At 38.0% G+C, this 22,155-nt stretch overlaps 1 protein-coding gene across 2 annotated transcripts in view; it reads right to left on the bottom strand.

Annotated features, from left to right (window-relative positions):
- Window positions 1–715: 715 nt before the first annotated feature.
- Window positions 716–22,155, bottom strand: part of hpca (hippocalcin) — a 40,828-nt gene continuing 19,388 nt past the window's right edge. Inside the window, exons 2-5 of one of the 2 annotated variants that reach the window (XM_053492404.1) lie at window positions 11,740–11,875; window positions 9,987–10,268; window positions 2,856–2,961; window positions 716–2,755 (exon numbers count right to left, since the gene is read on the bottom strand). In XM_053492404.1, coding sequence (XP_053348379.1) covers window positions 2,658–2,755; window positions 2,856–2,961; window positions 9,987–10,268; window positions 11,740–11,835 — 582 coding nt within the window. In that variant the 5' untranslated portion in view covers window positions 11,836–11,875 and the 3' untranslated portion in view covers window positions 716–2,657. Of the gene's footprint in view, window positions 2,756–2,855; window positions 2,962–9,986; window positions 10,269–11,739; window positions 11,879–22,155 lie in introns of both variants that reach the window. The other variant, XM_053492405.1, reaches the window with a different exon arrangement.

Consider the following 22,155-nt stretch of genomic DNA (forward strand, 5'->3'; position numbering starts at 1 on the left):
TTTTCCTTAAGAAAAATGTGGAAGAGAGTGTGGAATGCTGCCTGGCACATTTGTGTGCACGCAGTTTAAATGTTGTGAATTACAACATATAATTAAAAGGGGGGAAAAAGACAGTTAGTCTCGTTTTTATAAAATATAATTGTGTGTTAAATAATGTGCAAAAATGACATGCTGAAAAGATTAAATTATTTGTTTTGGATGAATTCATTTTGCTTTTGATGATTATTAATAAACTTTTTAATATTTATGAACTGTCTGTCCCATAAAAATGCATCATTAAATAATACACAGATCAGCCATAACATTAATACATTAGCATTGATTAATAATTATATACCAGTAAACTGGTGATGCGATCACCGGCACCCGATGCTCATTTATGCCTGTGGGGAGGAAAAGCCAGCTTGCCTGGTTCGAGCCCACAGAAAAGCCAATGCAGCACAAATCACACAAATAAGTCCATGCTGGCTACGATAAATGCACCAGAACACTCACGGCGTACCGCGTATGGGTCCCAGCAGGCAAAGAGCCAAAGGTTGTCAACCCAGCCTCCAAACTCCCCAGATACCAATCCAATCGAGCACTTATTGAAAGGTGCTTTAAAAACAAGTTCATATGATGATACCAAACAGTTATCAAATCAACACTGACATTGATCAAAGTCTTGTTTTGTTTTTTGTAATCATTGTCACAGAATAAAAACGTCCAGACAAAGTTTTAAACACGTATGTATATTTGTCATCAATTTCAGCAAAGGGCAAGGGAACAATCATGGTGTCTTCACATGAGTTTTCATGCAACATAAAAGAGAAATTGCAATAAGGATCCCGAGGCATGTACGCAGTCTCAGTGCAAAGTTTGGAAGCAACGCGTTGAAGCGCTAGACAAAAGCTGGGAGTGAAGTAAGATGAGCAACCGAAGCTCCATCACCATACGCGAAAACATAGGAGGCGGATTGAAATGTTGCCGAGAGGGGGGAGGAGGGGAATTCTTCTCTGCTCAGATGTTGTGACACCAAGTAGAGGAATAAAAGTAGTGATCTTTTCTTATACCCCTTAAATTAAGAGTGGAAGTAAGCCCTTAGAGCTTTCGCTCACTGTGATAACCTCTCCGTTTTTTATTAAGAAAAAACATATATTTTTAAGAGATACTTTTCTGCCATGTTTGATGTATATTATATATTGTAGTAAAAAATCTGTGCACAAAGATGGGCACAAAATATATTGGAAGGGGTTGAATTGAAAGGGAAAGAAAGATAAAGAAAACGAAAGTGTCTGAGTTAGTAGTATCTTCAGCAAATTGAAATATCCAGCAGTGAATACAAACGTGTTGGCAACAAATCTTTAAAAGGATAGACTTCATGTGTAGTTAATTAATTGCAGTTGCAATTGTTTTTAGGATATTTTTAGATTTCAGATGGGATGTACATAGTAGTGAAATTAAATCTAAGATGTACAGAAGGTAGGGGGAATTTGCCACTTGGTTGTGGTTCAAAAGCACAGTATTACCTCAAAAACATACCGTATTTTACGACACGAAGTAATAATATAAATTTAGCACACACACATGCACAGGAATCATGCGCACATCACACTCACATTCTCACACACACGCGCGCGCGCACGGAAAGCCTCGAATCGCATGTGCTACAAGCGTCGGAAACTCCAAACACCATGGAATGTTTCCCCTGATGCAAATCATGACCTTAGTAAAATAAAGATTCGGGTCTGGATGGCAGATTAAAATCTTATCGTACTTCTGTCATGTAATATTTCTTCGAACTCGTGACAATGACGCCACAAGGACCTCGGATCACCGGTTAAAAACAATCTTGCTATAAAGTAAGATCACCAGTGGTTTACTGCTGCAGACCAGAAGACTAAGACGACACTGATGATTTCACAGGGATGAAATCAAGATTTCACAATGTGATAAATCACATGCAAAAAAAAAGAAAAAAAAAAAAATCAGAATAAATTAATTTGAGGAAACAATACATATGTACAAAACCAAAGTACAAATCAAGCAAAAACCATGAGATCTGCAGCCGTCTTGTAGTGAATAAAAAGGCATAAGCGAACAAATCCTAACATCCAGTGCTTCAGTCCACTGTGTCTACTGGAGTTTGTTTTTACGGACTTGGATTCTTACATGAGCTACATAATACTGTCTGCGTAAAAAGGCATCTACACTAGCCTCCTAATATGTTTTATACGTGTTTATACCGTGTGTATGTATATATATATATATATATACACACATACATATACACATACACACATCTACACAAAATCAAAAAGAAAATAAAAACAGGACGCTGGGAGGAGTGAGAGCAAAGGACAGGGAGGAGTGGGAGTGCATGCACAATATCCAGGGAATGGTCCTTCCTGTAACCACGAGCCTGGAGTGTGGTGGCTAGCTGAGTGCTCCACGGGCCTCGGAGACACGGACAGACGAAGCGCAGCAGACAGAAGACGTCTTCGCGGGTGTTGTCTTTGTTCTTCAGATGTAAGTGTGTCCCTTCTCAAATGAACTAAAAATAAAATGGATGCACTTTTTCTTTTCTTTTTTTTTCCTCTTAAAACTCTTCCATCTGGAACACAAATAACAATGAAAGACGAGAACCTTCATGCACGGAGCGCTGTTTGTAAAAGAACTCAAAACTGAGAGGCACTGCTGGGGTCACACTGCAGCAGTCGCACGATAGATGGATCGCTCTTGGCACCTTTTATGAACTCCTCCAAGGAGAGCTTACCTGCGTGGGGAAACCAAGAAGTGAAGATACATAAGGGTTATGCACAAAAAAAATCAATACATAAGGCGACAGTATAGCCAAGCACAGCTTCATATCTCACCATCATTGTTCAAGTCCATTTGTCTAAAGATCTTGTCTGTCCTCTTCTCTGGTGTGGACTCATCTTCAGGCATCTTCATCACAGAGGACACCATTTTATAGATGGCCTGCAACATGATACATAAAGATAATAACAATGACAAGAGCAAGAAGATCACTAGTATTTGGTTTGTCATGTGCTAGCTCTGGTTTCGGTTTTTGTTCTCCATTGCACCAATCAAAGCTCATGTTACGTCCTCCTATTATACTGTATCATTCCATTTATGGAGGCTGTAGTAATAACTACCCACTGCTTTTTTTTTTACTTTTTAACATTATAAAATGTTATTAACATGGTGTGTGCACAAAACCATATATCAACAATCTAAAGCACATTTCATACATACAGAAGTCCAACAAGAAATCTCATAGAGAGAGGGAAAGAGAGAGAGGGTTTGATGAGAAAATTGGTGTACTCCTGGAGGTGTCCTTGAACTACTGGGCTCTTTTAGGACGCTCTTCAAAATCCCCAAGCCTCTCTTCAATCTCGCCAATCTTGCCAAAAAGCTACCCAATTACTGGACATGTCATTTCTTCCTGTTGAAGTTTCACAAAAAAAAAGTTACACATTTCTCTCCTAGACCAGTGGTTCTCAAACTGGGGGTCTAATAATAATTTCAAGGGGTCGCGAGAGGAATAAAAAATTATGTGGGTTTTTTTGTGATTATAATACACACTTTTCAGTATTATTATATAAGTAAATGCTATAAATAAATATTTTTCTGATTTTGTAAAGATATTACTGATTGAGTGTTTAAAAAAAATAAATTCGCGACTCAAAGATATGACGTCACTGTGCAGCGACTGGCACACTAGTTATTGCTACAGCGCACAACTGCACATGAAAACCGCAACTGCCGAGATGGATAAATTTGTTATTCGCAAATCTAAAAATGTTAAGGAAATTGTGGACAGTTTGCCTGAGTCATCGGAACCATGCACATCGACCAAGCATAAGAGCAAGACCCCGTCAGACCAAAGTAGGAAACGCCGAAAATATCAGGAAGAATTCATAAAGTATGGATTCACTTGCTCTACTGTTGACAACGTAGATTTCCCTTAATGTGTAATCTGTTCAGAAGTGCTTGCTTATGAAAGTATGAAGCCCGGCAAAACACATGATTGCTCAACAAGCTAAAAAAAACAAAAAAACAAGTACACCCTTCCTGTCAAAAGGTAAGCCAAAATTATTTTGATGTATTGTAAATATGGTCAAAATACTGTAAACAGCTTGTTATGTTTATTGCTTGTTTTTGATAGTGGGGGTCGCGAGATCTTGTCGATCTTCAATTAGGGGTCGCTGGCTTGAAAGTTTGAGAACCACTGTCCTAGACTCACTCCTGAGGCACTTCCAAAGTCACTGGGCTCGTGGTTCTCGCCGATTTCATGACGGCGAGATTGAGGAGTGACTGAAGAGATTAAGAAGTACTCAAAGATGAGTCCTACGAAATTTAGCGAGAACACGTTTTCTACTTAGCAAGATTGAAGAGAACTAAGAGAGCATTGGCGAATGATCTACGCAATCCAAGAGAGAGTTGGTGAAATCGAGGAGAGCATCGACGAGAATTCTCACAGGGGGCTGTGTGGCGCTAGCATCATTCTCTCACTCCTTGCTCGTGACACTTGCTAAGCTCTTCTCGTAGTTACGGGCCCCTCATCGAGCACCTTGGTTCGAGTATGAGCATTTCTCATTCTCGCCTTGCGCAAAACCACAGGACTGACGAATATTAAGATATATACATATTCTAATCCATAGGGTTTAATATGATTTTTGTCCACACTTTGCAGCTATAACAGCTTCAAATCTTCTGGAAAGGCTTTCCACAAGGTTTAGGAGTGTGCTTATGGGAATTTTTGTCCATTCTTCCAGAAGCACATTTGTGAGGTCAGACACTAATGTTGGACGAGACGGCGTAGCTCCAATTCATCCCAAAGGTGTTCTATCAGGTTGGGTTCAGGACTCTGATCAGGCCGGTCAAGTTCTTGCCGATATACGTCTCTTTGTGGACATTATTTTGTGCACTGGTGCGCAGTCATATTGGAAATGGTGTGGGAGTGTTTTTCAGTAGTTGGGCTCGGCCCCTTACTTCCAGTGAAAGGAACTCTTAATGCTTCAGCATACCAAGACATTTTAGACAATTCCATACTCCTATCTTTGGTGGGACAGTTTGGAGACACCCCCCTTTTGTTCCAACATGATTGCGCACCAGTGTACAAAGCAAGGTCCATAATGACATGGATGTCAGTACCTGATATGCATGTGAGGGCAGGCAAGCGAATACTTTACTTTTGGCAATATAGTGTATAAAATGAAAATTTTAAAAAGATAAACTTAAGCAGAAATACTATGTGAAGCATTAAGTGGAACGTACTTTCGTGATTTTTCAAAAATTATTCAAAATGTTCACTTGCATGTGTGTGTGTGTGTATATGTGCGTGTGAGTGTGTGTGCAATTTTGTGACTAATGGCAAAGTAATGAACATAATGAACATAATGGCATTTGTGCTTTTATCATTGGCTAAGAAGTGAATATATTTTGTTACATTTTTTACTAATTGCCTTAAAAGCCTTGTCAGGTAAAATTGGAGACCAAACTAGAGAGAACATTCCTTTTAATGAAATTATCATCACCAGAGTCACTGTGGATTCTGAGCCAATCTCAGATACACTGGTAAAGGTGGACACCCTAAACAGGTCTTCAGTTTGTCAGTGGGCACAATGCGCACACACATTCACACAAACATTTTAAAACCGGGGCAATCTTAAGTCAACAATCCACCTACTGGCATGTTTTAAATGAGGAATAAAAAAAATAAATAAAAACAATGACAAAATCATGAAACTTCACATACAGGTCAGGATCTCACAAACTTGGGACTGTGGAGCATCAAAGCATTAAAGCACTACTTAAATGCTCTCTGCTATCATGCTAACCACAAAGAGATCATTACTACTGACAGGACCCAGAGAAATTCCATCATTCCCGCTCAGAGAGCAGGGGGAGTTCTGCTCCTGGTCACGGACAGCTGTGGCATCTTCATGATTCAAACTTATGATCGCCACGCTCCGCTGTTTTTACGATATAGTAGAGTGGAGTGCTTCTCCAAGCCTTCTCCACATTAAAGCAGTGCTAATGACAAAAAAAAAAAATAAGACAGCTCTGTGATGACTGTGGACTAGCCAACTGTAACGGCCACCAACCTACAGATAATCCCACCATTGTACAGACAGGGATAAATCCTTGTTAAATTTAATCGTCTAATCCGTAAAGGAACAGCATACAGTAATAGCTGCTGCTGCTACCGTTACCATCCCCCACTACATCAACATAAATCTCTTCACTGGGGTCACTTGCTACAGGGTTGTATTTACTACAGAACACTGGCTAGTTTGACTGCAGCTGAGTACGAGCTGTGCACGTTGAACACATACTAATAGAACTCAGTGCTGCAGGCACTCGGTGCTGCCGGCAATGGCTCCTGAACTCCCACTACAAATGAGTGTGTGGAATAACGAGCCGAACAAGCTCTACACCTGAGTGCACTCGCCAAAGCAGACCCAGCATACAGAGTAAAAGATAATATACAGTTAGCCTTGCCTGACATCCTTTATTAGACTCACGTCGAGCCACATGAAGTCTAAATTTAGACAGTTGAGTTTTTTGGTGGTACTGTAGGTCTAATTTAATGAGCCAAATGGCTTTGTGACAGGCAACAATTAGTAAAACAATCCTGACGATACATATTTATACTATATATATATACTGTATATATAAACATAAAAATCCGGCCGGAATATTCCATTATAAAAACCATCAAGTACGTCAGGTATGCTGCTGTAGACTGTAGAGATTAATCAGGCTACTGGAAAAAAAAAATGACTGAGGCAAATGGAAAATGACGCAGACAGGTGGTCTAAAGCAAGCTAAATGAAGTTTGTTAATATTTTAGAGTAGATGAAGCCAATTCAGTCAGCTCCAAAAGACTATGCTGTTTTATTGGCTTTGATTAAAACTTCCTGGATTTCTTCCTGGTTTGTTGTGTTTTAAAGCCTAATAAAATTAAATAAAATGCCTGCACTGCAGTTCCTTTTATCTACAGATTATGCATCAATATCCAATCCAACTTAGCTAGTTTAGAGCCAGCTTTTCTGAGCCTCGAAATCGATGCTTTTAAGCATGTGCATTCTAAGCAACCACATTTTAAGAAGTGGTACATACTTTATAGGTGTAGGTTTATTATTTTGCAATCTGTGTTTGGCTAAAAACTGATTTTAGGATTGGTGTGCTCTTTGCTTACAGGTGAAATAATTTGCTTTAACTTTGGAAGAGATGACTAGTTGACTATTTTTTAGGGGTGGTTAAAATGTGCAATTATGCATCCTTTAGTGTGTAGGGATGTTTTATTTATTCCTTCTTTTTATGTCTTCCTGTTTACTACTTTACTACTTCCAGTCAGAAGTCTTGTATGTGTACTAAAACATGTAGCTAGAAATGATGATGGCCTTTCTTTTTCATCAACATGCAGCAGTAAAATACTTTGGTCTTATTATTAATTCCATCCTTTTTTTTTAAAGCTCATGTAGATTATATTATAGACTGCCCTTTTTCATCTCATAAAAATACTGGGAAAGAAATGTCACTACATGATTCAAAGAAACTTATTCATGCTTTTGCTGTCTGAGTTCTTCCTAGGAACAGATGTGGTTACATGACCTCTATCTTATCCACAATGGCTTCCAGTAATATTAAATTTAAATATTTCAACTGACCTATAAAGCACTGAACAGTCTTGCCCCACAGTACCTGAGTGAACCGATTTAGATTCTGCCACGCCTCTTTAAAAATGCAGGATATTTGTTGGTACTTTGTATAGAATTTTTTCTTACGAAGCCCCACAGTTATGGAACAGCGTTCCAGGTGGTGTTTAGGACTCAGACCCAGACACGGGCTAAGTGTTTGAGTGCAGGGTGAAAACATATCTGTTTAGTTCAAAGAAAACAGGGTGAAAACATTTGTTTAGTTTATACTAAGGGATTTATGGTGAAATGGTATTTTAAATGATAAAGTCTACCTGGAGTCTCATGAGTCCCAGGAAGCGTTCATGTCTGTATTTCATTCTGGTTCTACCTTTTAGTTATGCTGTAATAGCTAGTCCTGCTGGATACCCAGCTTGCACTCTGCACAAAATATACATTGACATCCTGATTCCTTCTGGACCCGTATTCAGAATTCTTTTAGAGAGCTCCTATCTTAGCCTAAAATGTCCTAGCTGGGAGTCTTAGACTAAGTGATTTAGAAAACTTCTTAGAGCAACTTTGAGTAAGGAAAGTACAAAAACCTTTATCTTAGTGAGGGGGTGTGTTTGACCCAGTTGCTAGGGATGATGCAGCAATTCAAGAACTGTGATTGGTTGATAAAAAAAATACCTCTGCAAAGGTCTTGAAATACACTCTTTGTGAAAATAGAATACATGATATCATAATGTTTGTATATAATGAAATTGTATAATCATGACTACAAGCTACTTTATGCAAATTGTTCGTTATAGACTAAATATCTTAAAGATAATTAAACAGCCAAATGTTGAAAACATGTCTTTACTTTAGAAGCAACCAATTTCCACACAGTAGTTACTATATTAAAGTTCTTACATTTATTTACCAAACTGATTTTATTATTACTTTTATTATACTATTTCAGATTGATGGGAGCAAAATGGCTGACCTTTTGCCAATTTACATGATTGCAGGACAGTCTATTTAAGTTGCACTTTTGGATGGTATGTGGCGAACAATCCAAGAGAGATGTAAGGACGTAAAACAACAAGAGAACCAAATTGTACAGAAAAGCAGTGTTTTCTTTTATCTTTATGTTCAGTATTTGGAGAATATTTATTCTTTCCATCATTTTGTCCTCTGCTATAGAAACTCTTAAGCCTATCCTCTCTACTCTTAACAATTTTTACCTTAGGAGCTGTTTTTAGAGCTAAGATGATTCGTAAATTATTTTTAACTAAGATTTAATCCTAAATTTAAGGGGAAATTCTAAGAAAATGACATAATTCTAAGAATTTTCTTAGAATTCCGTCAGTAGGAGCAACTTTTAGGCTTAAGAAGGTTTGTGAATACGGGCCCTGGTCTTTAGATATTTCTGCTCTCCTAACAGATCTATTCTATTGCGCTAGATCTGGTTTGAGTTTTCATCACATTTAGATCATATATAATTGTGTTGTCCTGTATCACTTAATGAAGATGGATTCTATTTAAGTCTGGATGTTCTTAAGGTTCCTTCACTTAGACTTTCTCCTTGCCACCATCTGGCCTAATTAAAAAATAAACAACTAAAGTCTAAAGTTATAATTCTATAAATTTCTTAATATTTTTTATATATATCAAGATTTTTTATCTCTTTAAAGCCACTTTTTTTTATTTTTATTTTTTTTACAATATCCAATGTTAAATAAAATTTTAAATACTTCCCCTCATCCCTTCCCATTCCTGATTACCCCTCAGGAGTGTAGCCAAAGATGGTAACATATGATAAACTGAAGCGAACACTGCATTAATATTAACAACATTTTCTAAAATTGACACAAGCCCATTTATCACAACAGAACAGCTTGCATATTCAGCATGTGCAGATCAAACATCAAACATCCAGCAGAACACCAGCACAAAAAAGCAAACTGGAACTGGAACCTGACTCATTTATTCATTTATTTATTTATTAGCTAATATAATTTTTTTTTTTATCGAAGTATCTCATTTTAAAAAGTAAACAGTGCTGAGAAAGTCTGAAAGCTAAGACAAGCAATAAAACTCCAAAAATAACAATAACTAATATGGTAAATTCTGATCATTTTTCTCTTACTTCAGTGTATTTCTCATTTGCTAAACACCATTCTGGAGTTGCCAGATGATTTTGTGTGTGGATTTCTGTATGTTCTCACATTATCTGTGTCTATTTTCTCTCGGTTCTCTGGTTTGAGTGCGTGTATGGCACTTCTGTGTCCCTCATCAGGGGCCCTGACTAGATAAAAGTGGTATGAATTAACAAATGTTTGCATCAATTCTCTTAACATGCTTTCTGACCTGCACAATCTCGAGCATTTCCTCACGACTGATGTACCCGTTGCCATCCAGGTCGTACATGCTGAAGGCCCATTTCAGCTTCTGATCCAGCTTTCCCCGTGAGGTCACGCTCAGAGCGATGATGAACTCCCGGAAGTCGATTGTGCCATCATTGTTGGTGTCGAATGTGCGAAAAACGTGTTCTGCGAACTTGGAGGCATCACCGTATGGAAAGAAGTTGGCATATATCTTTTTGAACTCCTCCACGTTTAGATGGCCACTTGGGCAGTCTTTAAGGAAGCCCTAAAAATAAAAAGAAAATTTTTACTTTTGATCCATGTTTTTCCCCCAATCTAATCTTCTTCACCTACAGTATGTGTGAATACCATGAACAAAGTGTTCTACATGTTTACTTGTAGTGCAAAAACCTTAAAACTCAATAATTGAAAGTCTAAGGGGGCTTGTTGAAGTCATCACTGAACATTGAAGCATGGTATTTGGTAAACATAATTATGAATTATGAATTGGGATAGGTTTTATGCTGGATGCCCTTTCTCATGCAACCCTCCCATTTTTCTCCAGGCGTAACACCAGTACTAAAGGTGCGAAGCATCTGGTGGCTAAGTTTGGGACTGTAACCGGGGCCTTCCACACGGCAGGTGAAAAGCTTATCACAATGTCTTATGAAAAGGTTTCTATTAAAGCTTAAAAATAAAATAAAAAAAATAATCTAAAAATCAAAGCAGACTTCCTTTTATCAGGCAGGAGGTACTTCAATTTACTATGTTTCTCCTTCCAGAGGTGATAAAATATACCTATGGTTTCAGGCATCTTAATAAGAAACTTAGTTATGCCGGAGCTGAATGATTGAAAACACATCATCTAACATGTCAGCTAGAAATGGGTGGATGAAATGATATAGAACAAGTAATGCATTAGGCCCTGCAAGGAATCTTTTTTCCCCCATAAATTTACGGAGCAATGAGAAGTAATATACAGTAAGGACAGGGGGAAAAATGCTTGAATTTCAAAGCTACAGGGCTTTAAAGATCAGAAAATGTCAACTGGATGATCTGATTACTTATAAAGTAATACTTTTTTAGCGAATCCATAACATAATTATGTGCATAAACTCAATTTGCCACTGTGGATTCTTTGAGTGTCATGAGTAGGAGCGCCACAAGTAAACAAATCATCCCAGTGTTCATTTGGTTTAGATTTGAAGCACTATGGCCACACTCTTACTCAATGCTCCTCAATCATCATCTATAATACAGGATTTATGAACTGTATTAAGACAGATTATTTGTATACGCTTTTACGTCTGTATCAACCCCTTGAGTGAGGAGGCTGTGAATTAAAATGTGTTTAAGCCTTTTTCAGCCCATTAGGTACAGTAGCATCTGAGTCATTGCAGCTTACATTTCAACGCTTGTTGTTGATCTCGTTCATATACTGTACATTATCGGTGTATTTACAAAGGCCCCACGTCAAGGTCATCATATGAGCACCTGACACTGAGGTACAGAGCCTTTTACTGGAGATGAATTTCTAAGACCACTATACAACACAACATATACACTTAAAGTGCTAAATCTAAGGGAATACAGTAAGTGCCTCTTTGTTGCTGTAATCTAGTAACTCATGCAGTGCATAAGTACCATCACGTACCAAAATCGTGCTAAGCCTTTGGCTGCTGAAAAACTAGAAATGTCTCACTATTTTCAATGAATAAAATAAGTACTTGATGTAATACAAAGCTGCTTTATCTCACCTTGTACCACTCCTGTAGCTCATGGTCTGAAAACTCAGTGTTCTCCCTCAGGTCCTGCAGCATCTCTGGCCTGAGTTTGCTGTTCTGCTTTCCCATGGTGACGAGTCTGTGTGTGTGCACAACCCCAGGGTCAGACCTGCTAACGAAAGAAACACACCAATTAGGGCACAAAGCAAGATGATTAATAAGCAGAGATGACCAGACCTGTGGTCAGAAACGAGGCCTCATTACTGCTTGAGTCCCAGGAACAGACACCTGGAGCTGCCATAAAGGGATTTTAAACATAATTGATGTCACACAACTTTGTTTGCATCAAAGTGCAACAATGCAGATACAATCCTGGAACAACCCCACGGATCTTGAAGTTCTGTACTGATATCAGGCATGCTTTATGAAAATTACTCTCCTACTCACTCATCCTCTATACCACTTATCCTGTACAGCCTGGAGCCTATTCCCAGGGGACCCTGTGCTCGAGGCAATCCAATCCATCGCAAGCTAAACAAGCACACACGCCTGCACACTCATTCACCAACTACGGCAATTTTGAAATCAGCTTAATCTGCATGTTTTTAAATTGTGGGAGAAGACCGGGGTACCCGGAGGAAACCCAAGCACAAGGAAAACATGCAAACTTCACGCAAACAGATCAGAAGGTGAGAACAGACCCCTCAACCTTGGAGGTGTGAGGCCACGGTGCTACACCACCGAGCCGCCTTATTTTAGCAATTTTTTAAAATTATATTTTATATTAACAATTTGAGTTTAAGCGCTATTGCTGCCACCTCACAGCTCTGGTTCAATCTTGAGCTCAAGATTACTGTCTGAGTGGGGAGAGAAATTTTTCTCCATGTCCATGTGGGTTTCCCCTGGGTCTTCCTTTTCTTATACCTCCCGAAATATGTTAGTAGATGAATTGGCCGTGCTTAATTGCCGAGAGGAGTGAATGCATGTGTGCACAGTGCCCTTCAATGGACCGGCACGCCATATGGTGTAAATTGTTCTGATGTGCCGTGTTACTTGGGTAGGCTCTAGATCTACCACCATCCGGACCAGGATAAAACAGTTACTGAAGATAAAGGAACCAATAGTAGATGTAATGTTACTTGACTCTCAGCAGCATTTTATCAGATGCTCTCAGGAAGTGCTTTTTGACCATAACTCTCCCAAAGAGCTTGTGATTACAGCTGTGTCATTTAATGTTTTTTTTTCCTGTGCCACTCTCTTGTCTGCTTTGCTCATCAAGAATCTTAAGCTACATCCAGATTTCCATGAAGCTGCTTCGTGGCATCATCTACTGATCTATTAAGCCGAATATGCAAATAAAACAGAATTGAAATGGAATTGAATTAATAGCTGGATTTGGAACATGACAGCACCAGAAATGATAATTACTGTACAAATCTGAAATTGTGATTTTTTTTTTTTTTTTGGGACTGTTCTTTGTTTCTTCTGCCAACCTTTTTTATATGTGGTTGAGTTTTTTTTTTCCTATTTCTGGCAAATTACCAAAAAAAATTGAACATGGTCCTTTATTTTAATACACACTAATTAAGTTATGAATTATCTTTCTCATCGCTCTCATTTTTTGTTTTGTTTTGACTCTCCCCATAGTGATAAGGAGATTTTATACGTGTGCAACCTTATTTAATCAAAGGACGCAGCTTCTAGAGTTTCTAGAGATTGGGCAATTTAATAAAAGAAATTGATAAACAATCAATAAATTCAAGTAATTTCAAACTGTCAATATTTTCTCACATGTTTTTGAGAAAAAGTCTATTACTGAAGAAATAATGTTCTTATAATACACTTTTAATAGAAGAAAATTTGTAATGTTGATTTAATAACCCTATTAACCCTATTATTGTAATGTTGATTTAATAACCCTAAGCCCATTTAAACATTTCGCTCATTCTTCATACGGACGCCAATAATTATGGAGCAGAGTTTAATAGTGTGAGTGTGTATATGCTTTTATGCTCTGTGTCTTTCCCTTAATAAAGTAATAATCTTCTTTTTACTAACTCAAAAACATCCCCGTATCTTTTTTTTTTTGTAAAGATTTTTTTTTAAATCATCAAAATAAAAGGCAAGATGGAAGAAAAGCTGCTTGAGTTAAATGTTTTTCATGGCATGTTTGAGAACACAGTTGCAACTGAAGAGCCAAGAATCTGCAGTAATTAATAACACAGTCGCCCACGCTGCCTCTGTATCCAGACGTGCCAGGAGGAAAGCCATGAGAAAGAAACGCTAGATGTGAAAGGAGGAGTTATTCACAAATAAACATCTAGATACTTCCATCATAATGCATTGGCGAAATGGAGGTTTTTAAACGCAGCCCTGATGATTAGCTAAAAACAGGATTGTGAAGCTAAAATAAGTGGAATGGCGGAGCTGAGGTCATTGGGCGAGGGACGACTCCGAATTAGTCAGAGTATGACATCACAGTATGCCTCAACTCATAATACCTAGTGAGGTAACAGTACAGATTTGACGCAAAAGCACCTCCTGTGACAAAGTGAATCGCCAACTCACTGTCACTACCCCCCCTCCAACAAGTGAGACGAGGAAGTGCATCGGCTGCCGATCATCTCAGGGAGACTGATGGTATGATAATACCACTCTTTAATTATATGATAATTATATGAAGGATTGATTATCACTTGGATCAGTGTTATTTAATTACTATAGTCTATTGAATGATTGTTGTCTAACCTGCCAAGCTGTCAAGTACAAGAGCTAAATAGTGATTCTGGAATGTCCCCTGTGTCCCCTGTAGTTGGCTAATGTTTTTTTTCGAGTTAGAAGCAGAAGTTGATGTGCAAATTACCAGATAACTCGAAAGTCGATAACCACTTGAAGCAGTGTGGACAAAGATCAACAGCTCAGTAAAGTCCAGAGACAAAGTGCTCCTGACACAAGTTAAGAGGTTAACTTCCAAGCAAAATGGCAGAGGAAACTTTAGGAAACATCGGTCGATCAACTGAAAAAGAAGAGAACTTCTGCAAAAAGTTGCTTCATCAAGCAAGCCAACTTGCTCTGCAGAGAAGCACATAAATTGTTGGAATCAGAACTTAAATTTAAAAAACTCTTCTTTGAAGCAAGGAAGGTTTTTAAAATTAATGATGATTACAAGGCTGGGTTACTGGCAGAGCTCAAAGCTCAACAAGAAGATGGTGCAGAGGTATAACTTTCAGCGCAGCAAGAAGCTGGACTTGAGAGAATTGAGGAAGAATGCAATGCAAGGTTCGAGTTAATGAGTACAAAATTATCTCTGGCAAAGATATGGACAAGCTGAGGTATCATCCACTGTCTCAGCCTATGAACGGGCTGTTACCCTTCCTGTCGATGACGTTGACTATGGAGTGCAACTAGAACTCTCAGTCAGACTGGTGAAAGAGGCAATTGGGTCTCTGGTAAACTGGGAAAGATGGACTCCAACAGCTGAGAGAGCAGAGTTAGTGGGTCATAGACGGAAGTGAAAAAGTTTAGCAATAAGTTTGAAGCAAGAAAAGTTGAATTTGCATGGGCCGAAAGGGTTGCTAATAATGCATAAGCAGCAAAACTGATATGGAAAATAAGTTGGATGTGACAGCATCTGCAGCACTGATGACGCCAGTAGTAAGCTTACCCAAGTTTACTGGTAATAACAGGGACTTCTACCGCTGGAAAAGAGACTGGGAATACCTCCAGAGACAAGGGGAACCCACAGGGTCCCATGAGGTTAAAAAGATTTAGCTGGTAGACAGCACAGATGACAAGATTGCTAAAGAGTTCAGGCTATTCTATTACAACACTGCTGCTGACATCTTCATGGTGCTGGAGAGCCGTTATGGAAACAAAACCACAATTGCCATGAAAATTGTTGAGGAGCTAGAAGGGATTCCTGCTGTGAGAGGGAATCAGCCAAGAAGGACTTTAGAGTTAATCCAAGTGGTAGAAAAAGCCCTGGCGGATCTCACAGACCTTGGAAATATCAACACAATCAAGAACCCACTCGTAACAAAGTTCATTGAGAGCAAGTTACCGGAGTTAATAAAAGGACAATGGTTGGTATACAGTACATAATGGATCCTGCAAATGGCATCACACGAGAGAACCACTTCGATGCACTATTAAAGTTCCTAAAGAAAAAAGAGAATTTTTGAAAAGCTTGAACAGCTCAAAATCTCGAAGAAGGCAGAAAAGCCCCCCAAAAAATCGGAGAGGTATACATTTACAAGAATGACAAAGAACGTTTCTACAGAAAGTGGTTGAGTCATGTGTGGAGCAGAGAAGCATAGAGACAAAATTTTCTTCTGCAAAAAGTTTAAAGAACTAAAACTAGCAGAGAAGAAATCCATTGTAAAAGAACTGGGCACGTGTAAAAAGTGCTTGGGATGTCACGAGGATGGTGAGACAGTTTGAAGAACCAGTAGTTTAAGTGGAAGGTGTGAAGCCAAAAGAGGTTTATTGTATACAGTAAATACTGCGTGTAGAAAAGTCAGGAAACTGAAGGGAGTAACTCTTGAGAAGTGCTTCAGCTGCCGGTCGTCTCAGAGACACTGATGGTAATTACTGTATATGATAATTGTATGAAGGACTGATTATCACTTGGATCCGTTATTTAATTACTATACTGCACAATACAAAAGAGAAACGGTAACTTGTGTTATGCTATAATTGTTGTAGGTGCAGTTTCCATCTATTCACAAGAAACACACATAATGGCCTGTATCGCATGTTTGCTTAAACAGTTCATGAAAAAGACATGCTTGAATAAGACATGTCATGCTCGAATAAGAGGAGAAATGTAAAGAGAGGCAATGGTATGTGTTAAGCTCGTTTAAACTGTATTTTGTTGTTGCATTTGGTCACATTTGTTTACATTTCCTCAAAAGTAGTTGTGTATCTCTTCCTTTGTTCTTTTTTTCATTTACGGTTATCGACCACAAGTTGCATCCACTTTGAGCCAAACTGAACAACTGTTGTCTAGTCTGCCAAGCTGTTAAATAAAGAGCTAAAAAGTGATTCTTCCTTGTGTCCCCTGTAGTTGGCTAATGCAGTAGAAGTTGATGTGCAATTCCCAAGTAACTTGACAAGGATAAAGATAGCATTAACGCTGCTGAGTGCTTAAAACTGCTAATCTGATTAGTCAGAAGATGCTTAATTAATTGAATCCTTTGATAATAGTTGTGGATTCAATGAAAGTCACGAACAGACAAACAGACAGATCGATAAATAGATACACAGATAGATATAGTAGATAGATATTTTATTTATTATTGTTTTAATAGTAACGCTCACTCCGAATCCACTTCCAGTTTTTGGAAACTAAGCAACCTCAATATGGTAACAGTATCTCTGCTTCATGTTGGGCCACACATCACACCACCCTACTGGTAATGATTTTCCTATGATAATGATCCAAAGACTCCATACTTTTCTAATCCATTGCCTTTATTTTTAATATGATCATTTTTATATGACTATGATTATGATTATAATTATAGCTTGTCCTATATCAGTTCCCCTCCTCGTGGCCTCTAGAGAGACTTATAAAAAGCTCTCTCAGTCCACTATGCTCTGAGGATTTCCAGCTCTTACGCAACGACTCTCATAAACCACAGAAGCTTGTTATTAACTCGTGCTTTCTATCTCAGATCTTTGACCCCCGTTTGTTGAGCAGAATATTGGATTTCCCATAAATGCAGATTTAGTAGACGTCATGTTTGCTGTCATTATTAAGTCCTTTAGAACTCTTGACTTTGGTGATAGATTTAGATTTAAGGAGCAAAGCTGCAAGACGGAGGGAATGTGGGAAAACACGACATCACTAACAACAAACAGAAAGCAGAGGCAGCTTACTCTGGAGTCAGGCCTAGTGCTTATGTTGGAGAGCTCGCTCCTGCTTTAATCACCTAGATCAATGATTTTACTCTTTTTACATTCTTCTTTTTGCAAATAGCAAAAAAAAAAAAAAGTTTCCGTTTGAAATTGTCTTTAAATAAAATACAAAAGCTTTTTCAAATGAGGTTGCATAACATGTTTTTCAATCGCACAGCACAGGAGATCTGCCTAACACACTCTGAAGTGCAGCACTCCACACTGCCTTAATGTTATCACTCATATCCCCAGGTCTCATCCAAGTGTTATCAGCCCAAGTCATATTTATTGCTTAATGCCTTTAGAAGAGGTGCTTTTATGCAATTCCAAATCATGCCTGAAATACAGCCAGTCACAAAAGAGAAAGCAGGATGTTTTCTTCCCTCTCGAATGCTCTCTCTGTTGTAAAATCATCAACAAAATTCCAAACAGATATCACTGTTTACTTGTAACCCATGTTATAAAAAGCTCATCTCATGAAACCTTCTAAGAAAATATCAGTGAGCATGCAGGAGTGGAAATTCAATTCAAATCTACTCTTTGGGTCTGGCTTTCTTCTTAAATATATCCAACCTTCAATTTTCCGTACCAGGCAACAGGCGTAACAAGCAATCTTGCCTCCAACCAAAGTCTTCCACGTGCACTGAGCAAATGTCGAGCCTGTTCATCACCCAGGACAAGCTTTCTTTTCGATCCTACCGTATCTCAGGCACAGCTGTAACAGGGCTGCTAATCCAGCTGTGTAAGGGTGTATAGGGGGGTATATACAGTACTATTGTAACGACGCTGTGGACAGATTGGATTCGACAGGCAGCTGAAGGGGTGTCAACGTTTACAAAGGACAAAGTGAAGTTCAAGCTGACAGCTTCATGGAGCTGAAAAGAATTGAACCAGACAAACAGAAAAACAGAGAAAAACATTGTGTTTAGTTGAATATAACAAGAGATAAAATTTTTTACCCTATGTAAGCTTTTAGTTTAAATTGATTAAGAATGGTTACCACCTGACTGCATACACCCAGTTTAAAATTCATAAAAGAATCCTAACAGGTCGAAAGCTAAATTCCTCAACCTTGAAACAATATACAGTAATATCCCTGTTTATTTTCCCTGAATTATTTCAAAGGAGTTACTAAATAAAATGTTCTTAGTTAAGTTAACAATAAGCGAAATCAGTTCTCAAATCTGAATGTGTGTTATTATATTCCATCTAACGTGTGTGTGGTTTCCTCCTGGTACTCTGGTTTCCTCCCACAGTCCAAAGACCTATGGATTAGGCTAATTGCCCATAGTGTGTGTATGTGTGTGTGTGCCCTGCGATGGATTGGCACCCTGTGCAGGGTGTACCCCGCCTCATGCCATAAGTCTCCCGGAATATGCTCCAGGCCTCTGTGACCCTGAATACAGGAAAAGAGCAACAGGAGAGAGAGCAACATGTATGTTCGAGCTGTAACATATATGAATTGTTTCTATGGTAACAGTTAGAGATTCCAATTGTCAAGGCTGATACAGATTTCCAATTATTTGTATGACCTGTCGATAGCCATTTGGCTGATATTCTTCTTTTTGTCCATAAGAACTGAAGCAGACAAAGCCAAACATTTTTTTTTACTTTTTTTTAAATAATAATAGAAAAAAAAATAATGTTATGCTTATAATAAAAAAAAAAATTGTTAATTAACTTTTACATTTCTCCTAAACTGCACAAAGTTACAGGACTTTCGCCAGGTGACTACAAAAAAAATGAAACATGAAACATAAAAATCTCAGTTGCATCTTTTTAAACTGTTGCATATTCACACACAGAAGTGTGTGCATGAGCAGAACATAATATTTTATATCTGTGAGGTATGGGTCAATCATCGTTCATGGCTGATTAAGCTAACAAACACGTGATTCCCGTAACTGGCTGATCAATCAAACATAATCTAAGGCTAATAATGAAAAAGAATCAAGTTTCATAGAGAAAAATGTTGAATCGATAACGTGGTAGATTTTGTATCAGTGATTTATAGAAGTTGTCTCCAGTATCACACACTGCGCTCCGCAAACTCTGGGGAGTTTGCACAAGGTCAGCTGTTATAGTCTAAGCAACAATAGGAATTCACTTCCCATGCAGACGTTTCTTAAAATGAAATATAATTTTAGACTGGTAAAAGCAGGACATGTCGATCATGTATACATTTTAAATGAATGGCACTGTGGTATAAGTGAAATGAAACATTATGGACTTCCCATCAGGCTGCATCACATTACCCTAGCATGGATTATTTTCATAGAACAGCACAGCATGTGTTCTATTACTTACTTAATGCAGAGCATCTGGCCCCTGTAAATATTTAAAAATGAATAAACATGACTCACCAATTCTGTCAACAAAATAACATGAAATCTGAAATCTTAAAGATGATGTAAAACGATGCGTATTTGAGACATGCTATTCAATTGGCCTTTTTCCGTCATCTTGAATTCTACATACGTTTGACACACACACACACACACACATATATATATATATATATATATATATATATATATATATATATATATCACACAAACATTTATTTTACTATACTTGACTTTTAGTAATTTACACTGCATTCTGTCTGGTGTCATACCCTGCTGTAGTATGCTGTAATTAGTGCTACTACTATTATTATTACCCAGAGACTCTTCTACAGTACATAGTGCACTACATGCAGGGAACGCGCGAGGATCCATTTTGGATTCGGCTCATTTCTGCTTCTGTGTTTGTTGCCCTAAACAAAAACCCTTGTCTGTCAAGTACAGCAGTGTAAGGAAAAAGCTTGGTTATTGATCAAATCTTTTCAGCAGTTCAGACAATATCGATTCTGTGTGATGTGCTACATGGATGGACAGATGGATAGATGAATCAAGAGCCCTGCCTGCTTGGAAGAAAAACAAGATGCCAGTCTACGTGCTGAGCCTGAGTCTGAGAGTGCCACTGTAGACCAACAAATCAGAGTATTAGGACAAGGGTACAGAAACGCTTGGGATAAAAACGTTTCCCACAGAGAGAGGATCTTATTGCAGCAACTATAAAAAGGCAGGAAAAAGAAGACAGAATTGATTTTTTTTTCCATCCCTCATCAATTTTAGGGAAACATAAGAAATTAGACAAGCAATTCGATCCCTGACTTTTTGGTCCCTCTGTGTCTCATTTTTTCCTCTAACCTCTATTTCATTGTTTGTCCTTGGGCTGTTTTATGTTTAGTTTTTTTTTTTTTTCATTTCCTCTGGCTTTCTCTTTAATAACCGCTACTTTGAATATTAACTCTCTTTAAATCAAATGCTGTTGATCTTTCATATCTTTCTTTTTCTTCATTCAATGTTTGTCTATCTGTTATTCGCCCTCCAACTAGCCTGCAGGCTGTACCCATGCATGGACACACACGTTTGTCTTACTATCCATGTGAGGACGTTCACATTTGCAGCTAATTAATGTTTTTTTTATTTTATTGTTTTAGGCTTATTAATTAATTTATTTGTTTGTTTATTCTCATACATTTATTGGTAAAATTGGTAAAATTTTCAGTTCCCTGTGGGGACATACTATGACATTCAATAAAATATAAGAATATTATTTAATTCATAAAAATAAACCTAACCCTAAGTAAAAACTTTTTTAAAAAGACAACTGTCTCCAAAAAACAGTTGTCCTCATGGGGACAATTTAAATTTCCCTGCATGTTTAAAACTGTCAGATATTACTATCCTGGTGGGAATAAATAGATAAGAAACATGGAAACATGCACCCACACATTTATGCACTCATACATACTCATACACACACACTCCCTAAGCTGACATCCAATATTACAGTATTACAGGGTATTTGATCCCTCAGAAGCTAAAGAAGCCTCTCCTCCCTGCAAATCCCCTGTTGACATCCCTTGCGCATCAAACAGCAGTGTTTGCTAAAGCAATGGGCAGTCTGCCTGTCCTGCTCTTCTTAGGTGTGGCAGAATATGCTGCAGTAATGCACATTTAACAACACAGTCATGACATCTTTTGGGGTAACACGCTTGTTACTGCATTGGTAGAAAAGGTCCTTTCTATTCCTCATGAACTGGGAACTTAAAGAAGATTAAAGAACTCATAGTAAAAGGTACAACTTTACTAAACAGAAGAGCTTTAGGAAAAATTATATACACATAAAATGTTCATATAATGTTAAACGGCAAAACCAAAGTGACTTTAAGAACTAAGAACATGGTGCCACTGGCTTTCAGAAATTCCTGAAAATAATAAGATGAAACTCACACTCAGGAAGGAAAATGTAGGAAAAGAGAAATCAGAAGACCTTACAGTACGTATTGTGCGAATTCTTGAGCCTTTCTTCACGTTTTGCTTCAAAAGAGCAAGACATTCTTGTAATTTTTTTTACTGTAGACTTGAGGAATCATTCTCCACGCTTCCTTTGCCTCTCTTTTTCAGGCCTGGTACTGTATCTAAGCAGTTTCATAGAAATGATTTTTGTTTGTTAAGCCACACAATGAACTATGAGTCTTTCAAGCATGAAAAACATCTA

The sequence above is a fragment of the Clarias gariepinus genome, chromosome 3, assembly GCF_024256425.1.
Source record: "Clarias gariepinus isolate MV-2021 ecotype Netherlands chromosome 3, CGAR_prim_01v2, whole genome shotgun sequence".
In the NCBI taxonomy this organism is placed as follows: Eukaryota; Metazoa; Chordata; class Actinopteri; order Siluriformes; family Clariidae; genus Clarias; species Clarias gariepinus.